This window comes from Podarcis cretensis (assembly GCF_951804945.1).
Source record: "Podarcis cretensis genome assembly, chromosome: 7".
NCBI classification, from domain to species: domain Eukaryota; kingdom Metazoa; phylum Chordata; class Lepidosauria; order Squamata; family Lacertidae; genus Podarcis; species Podarcis cretensis.
In genome coordinates, this window is record NC_137176.1 from 87,611,551 (window position 1) to 87,627,365 (window position 15,815).

Genomic DNA, 15,815 nt, shown 5'->3' on the forward strand with positions numbered 1-15,815 from the left:
AGTAGCTTTTCCGTTTTTAAAAGCAAGAGAGAAAGTGAGAAGAATTGTACAGAGTCCCTGAATTCACACAGGGTTCTTTTGCAAAGGGTTCATTTCAAGAAGGAGAAATGCCACTGTCAACATGAAGAAGATAAAGATAAGCAGATTTTCAAACAATGTTTCCTAGGCAGTAGCTGACACACATAACTGTATGGTCTGTGGCATGTAGTGACAGGAGATGGTTAATAGCATACTTAATTTTACAACAGTTAAATAAAGCTCATACCAAGAAATAACTTAGTTGGTCTTTAAGGTGCTACTGGAAGGAATTTTTTTATTTTGTTTTGACTATGGCAGACCAACACGGCTACCTATCTGTAACTGGAACAGTTAAGAATGTTATTATTCAAATTTGTTATTGTTTTACTACCTTGCTTCCATATGCAGCTATTTAACAATCTCTATTATCGGAGCTGGCCAGATCCAGTTTTGTTCCCTAAGGTTAAGCCCACAAGCACTGCATGCATATTTATCAGATAAAGACTAGTCGCTATTCAATTGCAAATAAGAAACTCTCACTGCATCTTCTCTCTGGGGAACACTGAAAACAGACTATTTGAGAAATGATAACCACACACACACACACACACACACACACACACACACAACCTTTAAAATAGTTATTTTTCTCCTGTGTTGATATGTGCTTGGAAGGATGCTCAATGCAATATATTTATTTGCTGAAGTATATTGTTGTCTAAGTCTCCCTGGAAAAGACCCTGATGTTGGGAAAGATGGAGAGCACAAGGAGAAGGGGACGACAGAGGATGAGATGGTGGGACAGTGTTCTCGAAGCTACCAGCATGAGTTTGACCAAACTGCGGGAGGCAGGGGAAGACAGGAGTGCCTGGCTTGCTCTGGTCCATGGGGTCACAAAGAATCGGACACAACTAAACGACTAAACAACAACAACAGTCGTTTCTTACCCACATCCAACTCCCATCAGACACAGCCAGCATAGCCAATGGCCAGGAATGATGTGAGTTGCAGTCCAGAAGCATCCATCTACAAGGCATCTCTTTGGCCACCACTGCTCTGTAAGTTACCAGAAATTTAAAAATATCCCCTCATCAATACACCTCTATTGTAAAGTTACGAACGATTCAGAAAAGGGAAACAAAAATTATCTAGGGTCTGAGCAGTTCCCCTATGCAGAAAGGTTATAGTATTTGGTGCTTTTTAGTTTGAAAAAGAGGCAGGAAACATGCTAGAAATGGTTTGGAGAAAGTGTTTCAGGGGAGGTTCTCCCCACCCCCCTCTCTCATAAAACACAATTCACAGTAACTTAATGAAACTACACGCTTCAGTGAAACTACATGCTTCAGGACAGCCCAAAGGAAACACTTCTTCACACAATGTACAGTTAAACACTGGAATTTACCGTATTTTTCGCTCTGTAAGACGCACCAGACCACAAGACGCACCTAGTTTTTGGAGGAGGAAACAAGAAAAAAAAATATTCCGAATCTCAGAAGCCAGAACAGCAAGAGGGATCGCTGCGCAGTGAAAGCAGCAATCCCTCTTGCTGTTCTGGATTCTGGGATAGCTGTGCAGCCTGCATTTGCTCCATAAGACGCACACACATTTCCCCTTACTTTTTAGGAGGGAAAAAGTGAGTCTTATAGAGCAAAAAATACGGTACTTCCACAAGATGCAGCAATGGCCACAAACTTGGGACAGCTTTAAAAGGCATTTGGACAAATTCATGAAGCATAAGGCTAGGAATGGATGCTAGTCATGATGACTAACACCACAAGGGAACGTAAGGGGGTAAGCGCTCTTGCCCTCATGTCTTGCTGGTGGACTTTCCAAAGGCATCTGTTTGGTCAACGGGGAAACACAATGATGGAGTAGAGGAGCCTTTGATCTGATCCAGTTCTTATGTTCACTTGTCTACATTTTGGGTGGAAGGGAAGTGAGAGGCAGAATGACTGCCTCAGAAAAAAATAAAGAAGACCATGAACTCTGACATGTTACTAACACTGTGAATTCAACCTTAACCATTCAAAGGCCAAGGACACATTTCTACTTTCAAAGGTGGGGAACTGGAGTCTAGCCACAGGAACAAGGCAGCAAGAATGACCCTGAGGAAATATATGCAAGCAAGGAGGTACACTGCACCAGTTCTCATGAAGAGGAATTGGGAAACAAACAGCTCTAGGCCAGAAGAGCAACCTCTAACACATCAGCTAAGCTCCCCCAGTTCTGGTGCCACCCTTCCAAACCTCCATTTACATGTCTCCAAACACTTGCCATGCTCTCCATGACAAGTGTGCAATTGCCCACTGGTGGGAGTAATGAGCAACAGACCTTCTTCCTACTTTGAAGCAGAGAAGTGACTCAGGCTCATCCTGGATTAATTCCCACCCTCTCCCCAGGTCAAAGGTTCAGAGGAAAGCTCTGAGCCCCATTACACAGCAATTGCTGAAACTTTCACTCTCCTTGCCCAGTCTTTTCTGCTTGTGAGACAACTGGGGAAAGGAAACCTTTTCAACCGCTGCTCAATGTTAGAGCTCAGAGCCCCAGCACTGCACTGCCTAAAGCCTGCAATTTTCACCACCTATCTTTCCCTCAGGTAACAGAAGGGGGGGGGGGTTCAAACTGAATCTGGAATGCTTCTTATCTACCTTCCCCTCCAGTAAGTTTAGGGGGAATTCTTGGCTGTTGGGCAAAAGTGCTTGCCTCCAGCCAACTGGAAACAAGCTGGTGGCCATAAATTTTTGTTTGACTAGTAATAGCAATCAAAAAACGTAGATCCCTGCCCAACATATTGTAGAGAGGTAAAAATTGCCCAATAAATACTTCCATGCACACTGAAGTAGAAAATCTAATTTTCTTCTTACTTATAAGACGTCAGCAGGTGTACGGAGTCATAAGGTATGTCTAGATCCACAAACATGGATAGTAAGGAGTAACTGGATGTCAGCTGAAAAGTGTATCAATTAAAGGACGGGTAAGAAACATGGAGAGTTCAAACAGAGAGCTTGTATGTGTGTATGTCATCCCGTCCCCCTCCCCAAGACATACATTGTCCAGCAACAGTTGGACAGAATGGCTTGAAGTTAACCATGTCCACTGCTTCAATTATAAAGCTGAGTAACAGTTATAAAGTTACTCTGAAATGAGATCACAATGATAGTAAAGAATAGGACTACTTATCGGTATTCTTCTTATCCTAAACAGTGTCTGGGTCCATCAATGCACTCTGGCTTCAGGGTATCTGATTTCTATAACTTGCAAAGTGCCTATGAGAGTTATGTAACTCTGCAAGTATCCTATGGCTTCCTGGATATTATCCCTGAAGTATCCAGTACTGATAAAATTTAGGAGGTTTGATATTAAACTAGACATCACAGACATGAAGAGCAGCATCTTTACCCTTGAGTTTTATTCAACAGATGAGGAATATAAAAGCAGCTAAGGGACTAACTCCTCTGTAATCTAACTGAATAGCCCCACATTCTAATGTAAGCCTGACACAAGGCTCCAAGTGTATCCTTTATGTGAAACTATTTTTAAGAAATCTCATCAAAAATACATGTAGCATTAATTTTATATAAGCGAACAGCATTCAGTGCATTTGTGCCTTCAAAATTGAAAGTTGCCATTGCCTTATTTAACTTAGTAAATATGCCCTTCATAAAACAGGAAATATTGAGTTGGGATCCAAAAGTAACAGAAATGCTGTGCTTTACTTTACATTTACAGCTCACCAAGATGAAAGTGCACATAGCAGGAGAATTCTAAAGAAAATTCCTAGGAAATACATTGCACATATCCAGAGGAAACTATTCAAGAATTCTGGACTTATATTTCACTGGGAAGAAGGTTTCACAACTAGTTTGAGATAATTATCTAAGAAGCTGCCATATATACTGTCCAATCAGTGGTTCATCTAACCCAACATGGCACCCTCCACCTGTCGTTGGGCTCCAAACTCGCATAAACACTGACCATGCTGGCTGAGGCTGATGGGAATCCCCAACAACCAGAGGAGGATGGCTACCCCTGATATAATAAAACAATCTGGTACCCATAAGAGCAAGTGTGGTATAGGACTCAGGAGGCCTGGATTCAAATCTCTCATAATAATCATTATTCACAACACCCTTGTGAGGTAAAGGGGAGGGGGGAAAGGAGAATATATGCAACTCCTTTGAGGAAAAGGGGGGTAAGTAAGACACATTGACTGGCAATGGAAAACCAAGTTCTCAGATAGCTGTCTCTCAGATCTGCCATCCAAGAATATTGGACAGGAGATGTCAGAGGTTAAAACCAGACTCAGTGCTCCACCATAAGCTATGGCACAGCTGACAACTCATAATGTGAAAGCAGATTAAAAACCTTCCTTCACAGAGTAGCGGTCACGAACTGCCTCCGGTCATGTAATGAACTGAGCATTGCAATACTCCAGCTAACCTTTGGCAGGGAGCAGGGTAATGGTTGGCTCATAGCCCAGCTGGATACTATAGGTGACCTGTTCAGGTGAATCACTACCACCATAAAGAAAGAGGTCATCTTGCACTACTTTTCATTACAAAATTAAACCTTTATGTGGGGGGAGGGCTACTTTGTCCTTTATAATTTTACCTTAAAATGTACAGTACAGGCACCCGGACCTTACATGACAGTGCACTAAAGGGCAAGGGTGCAAAAAATGTTGCTACCTTTAAAACCCACTAAAAATACACCCCGTAGGGAGAGTTCTATACTTGGAACTGCTTTATTGCTCAACCTGAATTTCAAGTCAGATCCTGTCTGATTGTGGCAGCTATAAAGCACTTCCCTGTCACGTTTACCACAGCTTTAAAAAAGGTAACCAATGCAGTAGTTCTGCATAAAAATTCTATCCTGTTCACACTCATCAAATTTCCACCCTGTTTTGGCCACTGAAATTAGTAATAATTTGTAGAATCTATCCTGAAAAATAATGAATAACATTTGATAAAAGATTTAAATAATAATAAAAAAAACACATGCAGGCAACTGAGGTAGATGAATTCTCCATTTCAAATAGATCATCAAAACTGAAAAGTACTGACTATTCAAAACCAATAATGCTCATACCATTTGTTTCCCTGCCTTTAGAGGGTAAAATGTTTATGGTTGTCAGGTAAAACACCACAGCTGACTGCTTCCACATCAAAATTACATGGCCAGAATACAGCCACTGTGTTTTCAATTCCATGCCAGTCCTTCTCTCCCAACCAACTTATTTCCCCCTTTTATTTTGATGCATGAATCAAAAGTCAGAAAATATATAATATTAAAGTTTGGTGTACCTTTAGCCCAGCATATTGGGAATGGACTACAGCCGCTTTTCTCCATATAGATGACACCTGCTTGTTTCGGGGCCTGTTGCCCTGCCAATTCCAAGAACAACATACACACAATCGTATAGAGATCACGCCAGGCTCCAGCATACAATGTTCCAATTCAGGTCTCCAGTAGTATTTGCTCCCGCAGGGGGGCTGGGAAGCCAGCCGCTTGAGCGTAGTCACAAGCAGGAAAAATCAACTACTAACCCTCCTCACATTTAGCGTCTTTCAGGTTTGGCTGCAAAGGTAGAAGCAAGAAAAGACCCACCTCCACACCACCCCATTCCTTAGTGCTGCTCTAGTAATATATTCCGACAGCGTGAAGAATGCATTTCAGTTTCGGAGTCTTCGCATGCCTCAACAATTTAAAGCACAGATCATCCTTTTCCCTGGACAAGCTACCAAACAGAATGCAACCAGCCAGCAATGTGACTGTGTGCGTCTGTATTCCTAGATTCATTCAGGAGAGGCGGAGGAGGGAGGGAGAGAGAGGGGAGGGAAGGGAAGGGAGGAGAGGCGATTAGCAACAACCTTATTAATATGCTAATCTCACCCTTCTGTTCAGTTCAGCCAGCAGACTCCTGTTTACAAAACTGACAGCAGATTCTAAAACTGACTAAGCTGCAAATCAAGCCTGACCCAGGTCATAGCTGTAGATCCGCTCCTGCAACCAGTTTAGCTTTAAATCCATGCCTCTGGCATCGTACCTACCAACACTGACATTTGATTTTAAATAACTATTCTGATGAAACAAGAATAATTGGGGGAGGGGGAGGGAGGGGGCTGCACTAAACAATGAGATGTAACCTCTAATCATCTTTCATTTAAAGACAACCCAATTACAAACTTCATACTTTCTAAGTACTGTAAAGTGTTCTGAAATATTCTCAAAATTTATCTGCAAGAAAGGATTACTAGAAAAATGGAAAAGATACCTCAAAACACAAAGACACGTACACACAATGGAAGAAAAAAGGTGACCCAAATTATACACCAAGTATGGCCATTGTTTAAAACGTCTTGAAGCTAGCATTCAGCAAAGGTCAATACATACGGGTGTTCTGTGCATATTATACTCCAACCACAAAAGGTTAACTGAAAACAGATTCTGTTTCCTTCAGCACACACACACACACACACAGGCGCACAGAATATCAATGATAAACTGGCTATTTATACATACACACATTGCAGCAAACAACACAGAACGTGGTATATACATTTTGCCTCTTCCACTCACACAGTGGCACACATACCAAGAAAGTGTTTTAGCAACTGCTGGATTTAAACAGCTTTGTTTACTAGCCAAATGCATTCTCCCACAATGTGCCTGGGCTCATGAGTCCCTCCCAGAATGTGAAAATGCTTTCTATTTAACATGAAGCAGGTTGTGAGATACACAGGTGTTCTGTTTTATTATTTAATTACTCCTTTAGCCCTGAAGAATACTGTTTTGTGTATTGCATATCGGCTTCCATTTAAGTACAAGTAAGCATGACCAACTCCACTGCTAAGCCAATATTGTTGCAAGTCATAGTCAAGCTCATATCCAGCATTGCAAATATGGCTGCCTGTGCCACTACGTTGGATGTGGTTGCAAACTGTGCTCTGCTTAACTGAAATGGAGATGTCAGCTACAGGCAGCTCCCCATTGATGCAGGGGTTACATTCCAAGGAACCACACATTTATGTAAATTTGTATATTGGGAACATAGAAACCATAGAAAAAGTCTGCAAACACCCTCCAAACCTCCTCGATCAAACTCCAACTCTCCACAGGCCTCAAATGTCAGTGCAAGGGCTCCTGGGATTGCAGTTGCAAAGGCTTGGGGGATTGCTAGATGCTGTTTTTGTGCCATTTTCATGCCCTTTGTGGCCTGTTTTTGCCCCTTTCCTTGCCACTTCCGGGCTCGCGGCAATGAGGTAAGCGGCTTACCTTTCCCGCCCCGACTTGGCCACAGTGATCCATGCGACGGTCATCTCCAGGCTTGACTACTGTAATTCGCTCTATGCGGGGCTGCCCTTGAAGCTGTCCCAGAAACTCTAGCGGGTACAGAATGCTGCAGCGAGGCTCCTCACGGGGTCTCTGCCATGGGAGTATATTCACCCAGTGCTTTTCAAGCTGCACTGGCTCCCGGTGGAGTACAGGGTCAGATTTAAGGTGCTGCTTTTGACCTTTAAAGCCCTTCACGGCCTAGGACCCTCGTACCTACGGGACCGCCTCTCCCGGTATGCCCCACGGAGAGCCTCAAGGTCCATAAATAGCAACACCCTAGTGGTCCCGGGCCCTAAGGAAGTTAGATTGGCTTCAACCCCTTCATGGATCACTGCCTTGTCGTGGCGAAGGGGCTTGAAGAACTCAGAGAAGCTATGAACTATGCCGAGCAGGGCACCCAAGATGAACAGGTCATAGTGGAGAGTTTTGACCAAACGTGATCCACCTGGAGGAGGAACCGGCAAGCCACTCCAGTATCCCTGCCAAGAAAACTCCATGGACAAAGACAACAGGCATATAAAAGTTATGACGCTGGAAGATGAGCCCCTCAGGTCGGAAGGCGTCCAACATGCTACTGGGGAAGAGTGGAGGGCAAGTACAAGTAGATCCAGAGCTGATGAAGCGGCTGGGCTAAAGCCGAAAGGACGTTCAGTTGCGGATATGCCTGGAAGCGAAAGGAAAGTCCAATGCTGTAAAGAAAAATATTGCATAGGAACCTGGAATGTAAGAACCATGAACCTGGGTAAGTTGGATGTGGTAAAAAATGAGATGGCAAGAATAAATATTGACATCCTGGGCATCAGTGAGCTAAAATGGACGGGAATGGGCGAATTCAGTTCGGATGACCATCATATCTACTACTGTGGGCAAGAAACCCGCAAAAGAAATGGAGTGGCCCTCATAGTCAACAAAAGAGTTGCGAAAGCAGTACTGGGTTGCAATCTCAAAAATGATAGAATGATCTCGATACGAATCCAAGGCAGACCTTTTAACATAACAGTAATCCAAGTTTATGCACCAACTACTGGTGCGGAAGAAACTGAAATTGACCAATTCTATGAAGACTTACAACACCTTATAGAAGTGACACCAAAGAAGGATGTTCTTCTCATTATAGGAGATTGGAATGCTAAAGTAGGGAACCAAGAGATAAAAGGAACAACTGGCAAGTTTGGCCTTGGAGAGCAAAATGAAGCAGGGCAAAGGCTAATAGAGTTCTGTCAAGAGAACAAGCTGGTCATCACAAACACACTTTTCCAACAACACAAGAGACGACTCTACACGTGGACTTCACCAGATGGGCAGCATCGAAATCAGATTGATTATATTCTCTGCAGCCAAAGATGGAGAAGCTCGATACAGTCAGCAAAAACAAGACCTGGAGCTGACTGTGGCTCAGATCATCAGCTTCTTATAGCAAAATTCAAGCTTAAACTGAAGAAAGTAGGAAAAACCACTGGGTCGGTAAGATACAATCTAAATCAAATCCCTTATGAATACACAGTGGAAGTGAGGAACAGGTTTAAGGATTTAGATTTGGTGGACAGAGTGCCTGAAGAACTATGGATGGAGGCTCGTAACATTATACAGGAGGCAGCAACGAAAACCATCCCAATGAAAAGGAAATGCAAGAAAGCAAAGTGGCTGTCCAACGAGGCCTTACAAATAGCGGGGGAGAGAAGGCAAGCAAAATGCGAGGGAGATAGAGAAAGATACAGGAAATTGAATGCAGATTTCCAAAAAATAGCAAGGAGAGATAAGAAGGCCTTCTTAAATGAGCAATGCAAAGAAATAGAGGAAAACAACAGAATGGGAAGAACCAGAGATCTGTTCAAGAAAATTGGAGATATGAAAGGAACATTTCGCTCAAAGATTACCATAATAAAGGACAAAAGTGGTAAGGACCTAACAGAAGCAGAAGACATCAAGAAGAGGTGGCAAGAATACACAGAGGAATTATACCAGAAAGATATGGATGTCTCGTACACCCCAGGTAGTGTGGTTGCTGACCTTGAGCCAGACATCCTGGAGAGTGAAGTCAAATGGGCCTTAGAAAGCACTGCAAATAACAAGGCTAGTGGAAGTGATGGTATTCCAGCTGAACTATTTAAAATTTTAAAAGATGATGCTGTTAAGGTGCTACACTCAATATGCCAGCAAGTTTGGAAAACTCAGCAGTGGCCAGAGGATTGGAGAAGATCAGTCTACATCCCAATCCCAAAGAAGGGCAGTGCCAAAGAATGCTCCAACTACCACACAATTTCACTCATTTCACATGCTAGCAAGGTTATGCTTAAAATTCTACAAGGAAGGCTCAAGCAGTATGTGGACCGAGAACTCCCAGAAGTGCAAGCTGGATTTAGAAGAGGCAGAGGAACCAGAGACCAAATTGCAAACATGCGCTGGATTATGGAGAAAGCTAGAGAGTTCCAGAAAGACATTTACTTCTGCTTCATTGACTATGCAAAAGCCTTTGACTGTGTCGACCACAGCAAACTATGGCAAGCTCTTAAAGAAATGGGAGTGCCTGATCACCTCATCTGTCTCCTGAGAAATCTCTATGTGGGACAAGAAGCTACAGTTAGAACTGGATATGGAACAACTGATTGGTTCAACATTGGGAAAGGAGTACGACAAGGCTGTATATTGTCTCCCTGCTTATTTAACTTATATGCACAATTCATCATGCGAAAGGCTGGGCTGGATGAATCCGAAGCCGGAATTAAGATTGCCGGAAGAAATATCAACAACCTCAGATATGCAGATGACACAACATTGATGGCAGAAAGTGAGGAGGAATTAAAGAACCTTTTGTTGAGAGTGAAAGAGGAGAGCGCAAAATATGGTCTGAAGCTCAACATCAAAAAAACGAAGATCATGGCCACTGGTCCCATCACCTCCTGGCAAATAGAAGGAGAAGAAATGGAGGCAGTGAGAGATTTTACTTTCTTGGGCTCCATGATCACCGTAGATGGCGACAGCAGCCACGAAATTAAGAGACGCCTGCTTCTTGGGAGGAAAGCAATGACAAACCTAGATAGCATCTTAAAAAGTAGAGACATCACCTTGCCAACAAAGGTCCGTATAGTAAAAGCTATGGTTTTCCCAGTAGTGATGTATGGAAGTGAGAGCTGGACCATAAAGAAGGCAGATCGCCGAAGAATTGATTCTTTTGAATTATGGTGCTGGAGGAGACTCTTGAGAGTCCCATGGACTGCAAGAAGAACAAACCGATCCATTCTTAAGGAAATCAGCCCTGAGTGCTCACTGGAAGGACAGATTGTGAAGCTGAGGCTCCAATACTTTGGCCACCTCATGAGAAGAGAAGACTCCCTGGAAAAGACCCTGATGTTGGGAAAGATGGAGGGCACAAGGAGAAGGGGACGACAGAGGACGAGATGGTTGGATAGTGTCTTCGAAGCTACAAACATGAGTCTGACCAAACTGCGAGAGGCAGTGGAAGACAGAAGTGCCTGGCGTGCTCTGGTCCATGGGGTCACGAAGAGTCGGACACGACTAAACGACTAAACAACAACAACAAAGTGGTCCCGGGCCCTAAGGAAGTTAGATTGGCTTCAACCAGAGCCAGGGCCTTTTCAACTCTGGCTCCGGCCTGGTGGAATGCTCTGCCTCATGAGACCAGGGCCCTGCAGGATCTGATTTCTTTCCGCAGGGCCTGTAAGACAGAGTTGTTCCGCCTGGCCTTTGGCTTGGAGCCAATTTGATTCCCTCCCTCTCTCTCTCTCTCTCTCTCTCTCTCTCTCTCTTTTTTTCTTTTCCTTCTCCTCCTGCGATGAGGCTACATTTTAATATTTTAATGTTCCATTATTTTAATGTTGTATTTTATTTTTGTTTTTAAGTTGTAATCATTCTTCTTGTTTTTATTATTGTTTGTAATCCGCTCTGAGCCTGGCCTTGGCTGGGGAGGGCGGGGTATAAATAAAAAATTATTATTATTATTATTATTATTATTATTATTATGCACACAGCCACGGTCATGTGTGCCTTGAACACGTGTAAATGTGGAGTATTCTGTATTCTACTTTGACGGCAATTCTTAACATGCTAAAATCAGAGGTAGTGGGATTGTTTCTGTTGCCCCAGCCCGATTAAACTGAAAGAGGGCCATGTAGGACTATTAGGTAAATTCCAACATCCTTATTAGGCCAACCAAAATGCCACAAAACAGTGTGCCAATCCCCCTTTCCCAGTTCTGTTTACCATCCAGCCCCAACATAGCCAACACTGTTCCATCCAGTAGATAACTGCATGCAAGGCTTGACATCTGTCCATGCATCTGTCTTGGAAGACAGTGCTTTGTGTTTGGTAGTTACTTTTTTATTTTTCAACACAGTTTGTAAACAACAACAACTGTCCCATCCATATGTTGTTGGATTCCAAATCCCCTCAGACTCAACCAGCATGCCAGTAGTCAGAGACGATGAGAACTGTAGACCAACAACATGTGGAGGGCCCCACACTGGCTATACCTGATATAGTCTGGTGAAGATTTCCAGAAAACTCAAAAGCTTGTATGATGTTTTGTGACATGTTGATTGGTCTAATTGCCCTAATAAATTCAGTCTTTGCTAACATTCTTATTTGGTAGCTGCTCCACTTACATGTGTTCTCCTGAACCAAGAGTGGGATGTGGGTTTTTGTGTGTTTCTTCTTATTTCATTCTTGTTAAATGAGGCTAGCATTCAGTATCCAAGTTAATTTTCATGAAGTTTTATTCTTTCTTTCTTTTTTAAAAAGAGGGAATAGTTATAATGTTACAGTTTATTAAGCACTCACCTGTGATATAGAGTAGCAATACGGTGAGCTATTAAAATAGCTTCTCAGTCACATCTCAGCTAGAAACACCACCCCACCCCAAAATTTAACAATAATGTCATCAGCATGTGGATGACATGCAACTCTACTCCTCTTTTCCACCTACTTGCTCCAGAAGGCTGTTTGAAATGCTGAACTGATGTCTGGAGGTGGGTTGGGGTTGTAACATATTGCACTGGTTGCCAGTGCATTTCTGGGTTTAATTTCAAAGCACTAGTCATGATCTTTAAAGTCCTCAGCAGTTTGGGAAGAGGTTACATGAAGGATCATACTCATTATTCTAACCTGCCAACACCTAATTTATGATATGTGTCTGAGGTCCTGCTCCCATGCCTGCCTGTGAGAGCAATCCACAGGGAAGCAAAAGGAGGCATTCCTTGGAACAGACACCAAGTTAAACACCTGCAGCAAATACATGGGAAGCATGCACCCATTGTTCTCGGTGCACCTCACTGCTACTAGTTTCACAACAAGAACAGCTGGACACGTCTACAACAAGCTCTGTTCAGCCCTTTTGAAAAGAACTTAGAAAACTGGGTTCCAATACAGTTTAAAATAAAAATTAGAGCACAATTGAACCATTAGTTCTGCCCCACTGCTCAGGCATAATGACCAAAGCTCCTTCAAAGCCTAAAGAGTCCCCAACATAAAATGACATCTCCTTATGCATATAGTCAGGGCAGGAAAGTAGGATGAAGAATGAACAAAAATCCTCTCGGCATCAATTTTCAAGAACAGAACAAGTGCAGCAGTATAGGCACAGTAGTTTCTACTACTACACAAAATATAAGGCATCTATAAGACGGCCAGATGCAAAAGAATGAGAGAACAACATATACCTTGGACAACTTTTGCCAGCCAGAGTAGACAGTACTGGACGAGGCTGGCCAGTGACTCAGTCCGTATAAGGCAGTTTCATATATTTACCCATAATATTAGTTAAAAGCTTGTCAGGTAGGGAAAGCTGCACATATTGAAATGTTTTCTTTTACACTATTATGAGCCTCTAGAACCAAAATGTCGTGTAATATCCTGGTTTGATTGTGATTTGAACAAACCAGTGTTCCATCCACTCAGCGGAAATAGAAGACGGTGGTTTGTCTGAAACCACATCCAGAAGCTTTAAAACATCCTCCCCCATATGTGAACGAGAACGGAGAACCCAAACCTGTAGCTCACCTATGTTCATCCTCATAACACTAAGCTACAGTTGAATGTTATGTCTGACCTGAGTAAGTTACATTCCAACAAAGATGCAATTGCCATCTTATGCTTTGGCTTCATACAAGCCTAACATCAAGGTTAGTGTCTCACTTTTTGAACTGAATCTTTCCTCTCACACGTTTTAACTGAGAGCTGTTTTTTATACTCCCCCTTCAGCACAGATTATCAGACCTCTGGAAAGCTAATACCCTTAATTCCAGAAGCACCTCTGAGAAAGAACCATTTTTCCTGCACTCCAGCAGCAAGTGATATCCTGAAATTCCTTCATACATTCAGGGTAGAATAGGAAGGGGGGATGTCATGGAAGTCTATCTCTCTTCTTCTGAACTCTCACCTCTCTATGAAGCTCCAAAAGGCTACTTTTTGACAACCATGAATACTACAGGGAAGACCAAATATCTAGAAAGAAACACAGATGGAATCCATATACTAAAAAAAATGCAACTGGTAAACAGAATGCTTCTTGCACCTTGAAAAGAATTTAATTACAAGGATCTCCCTACTATATATGTGGTTCACTGAAATATAAAATCTTCAATTTACAGCATTCATTTATTTATGTATGTATAACATTTGTAATGAAGTTCTCTCGGCAGCTTACAATAAATAAGGAATACACAAATGAAACACAAAATAAGACCTAAAAATATTTAAAAGTAAATAAAAACTATTTAAACAAATATTGACCACGACCCACTACAGCATGACATGTACAATTCATTAAGAATGAAGGAAGTGGCTGGAAAGGGTGCTGTACTGGGGTCAAGAAACAGGGGGCTCAGACATTTCTTTTAAGGTAAGGTTTTTATCTAGACTTTGGCACCAGCTATACTGTCACTGATAGCAATACAAAATCCCAAAGCTACGGAATAAGTTTCTCCTTAATCAAATGAAGTCAAAGTGTCTCACTTTTTGGTTTATAGAAAAGGTGTAGAAAAAAACTGAACTAAGACACCACATGCTTCCTTAAATAACTTGCATGAAAGATAAATATAGCAGATCTACTCCTCTGAGGCTGCAATCATTTCTTTTTCCTTTATAAGCATGCTTCAGAGAAGCATTGATCAATTTTCCTAATCCAGAGCACCACATGAAGTTACTCATATGGATTCCATTCTTGCTGCTTCTCCTTCCTTCACTCCATCCAGTTACCCTCCATGTTCCCCAACCCTCCCTAGGTGGCCCTTAGACAAGCGACTATTCTCCAAGCCTCAGTACCTCACTCCCACTGCAAGATGGTGATAATATTAAGCTATTACCAAAAATTATTTGTGACATGCTCTATCCATTCGACACACACTATATGTCAAGCATCATTACCACATTCCACCAGTTATTATATTTTATGGTAAGCAGCAATCACTCAATTGATTTAAAAAAACAACCAAAAAAACAAAAGCTTGTGACGTGATATTAATGCCTGCTCAGAAAACTCACTTATCACTTTGGCATCCCAGGCTTTCCCCCAGAGGAATCCAAGGGGGCACACATGGTACTCTTGCACTCTATCCTCACAAAATTTATGTGAGATAGGTTCGAGTTGAATAATACATTATTATTTTACCAAGCTTTTAATCACTTGTTAATATTTGTTTTGAAGTTGTATTTTGAGTGACTGTAAAAAAAATTCCATTGTATTAAGATACATGTTTAAGGTTCTAAACACCTTAGGGGAGCCTTTCTCAACACTGGGTTCCCCAGATGCTGTTGGACTACAACTCCCATAATCCCTGGCTAGCAGAACTAGTGATCAAGCATGATAGGAGTTGTAGTTTAACAACATATGGGCACCCAAGGTTGAGAAAGGATGACTTAGGAGTTCTTCTGAGGGTTGAAAGTTAAGTTGTGCCTGCTGAAGGTTATGTATAGAAGCACGTCAGGAAAACACTAACTTAATAATCTGAAGCACTTGTTCTCTGCAAAACTATGAACATGTCCCGTTCAAAAAAGAGGGTTAATGGCAGTAAAGCTGTTCATAATGCAAACACATTTCTGGTCTCTGGAGCTATCGAAGGCCCACCTGGAATAAAATCTCACTTTTGAGCAGGGGGGGGGGGGTATTACAAAAGTTTTGAGGACCCCTCAATTCATGCCCTAATTCCATGCCCCCACAACCTTGTATTCCAGCACTAAACCTAACTAAGGTAGTAAGGTTACAGGTCTACTGCTATTCTGAATTGCAGCCATTCTGTCTCAAAACAGATTGTGAAACTACAGTCTGAGCAATGCTACAGTTATTCCCTGCATTCCTTGATCTCTCCTCCTTCCTCTGTGAAGATATCTCTGCCTTCTAAGCCACCATTACTAAAGCACCCTGCAGCTGGCTTCTCTTGCCATTCTTTACATCACTTCATCGCATTTCCCTCATATCCACAGTGCTGCCAAAGCTAGCTGATCTTGCA

The 15,815-nt window shown here is 42.3% G+C and overlaps 1 protein-coding gene across 12 annotated transcripts in view; it reads right to left on the bottom strand.

Moving 5' to 3' along the window:
- Window positions 1-15,815, bottom strand: part of PTK2 (protein tyrosine kinase 2) — a 202,166-nt gene that overhangs the window by 132,220 nt on the left and 54,131 nt on the right. For 4 of the 12 annotated variants that reach the window (XM_079984195.1, XM_079984196.1, XM_079984194.1 and 1 more), the window contains exon 1: window positions 5,322-5,771. The exons of 5 other annotated variants lie outside the window; for them this stretch is intronic. In XM_079984195.1, coding sequence (XP_079840321.1) covers window positions 5,322-5,424 — 103 coding nt within the window. In that variant the 5' untranslated portion in view covers window positions 5,425-5,771. Of the gene's footprint in view, window positions 1-5,321; window positions 5,775-15,815 lie in introns of those variants that run through there. 3 more of the 12 variants (XM_079984188.1, XM_079984187.1, XM_079984193.1) reach the window with 3 other exon arrangements.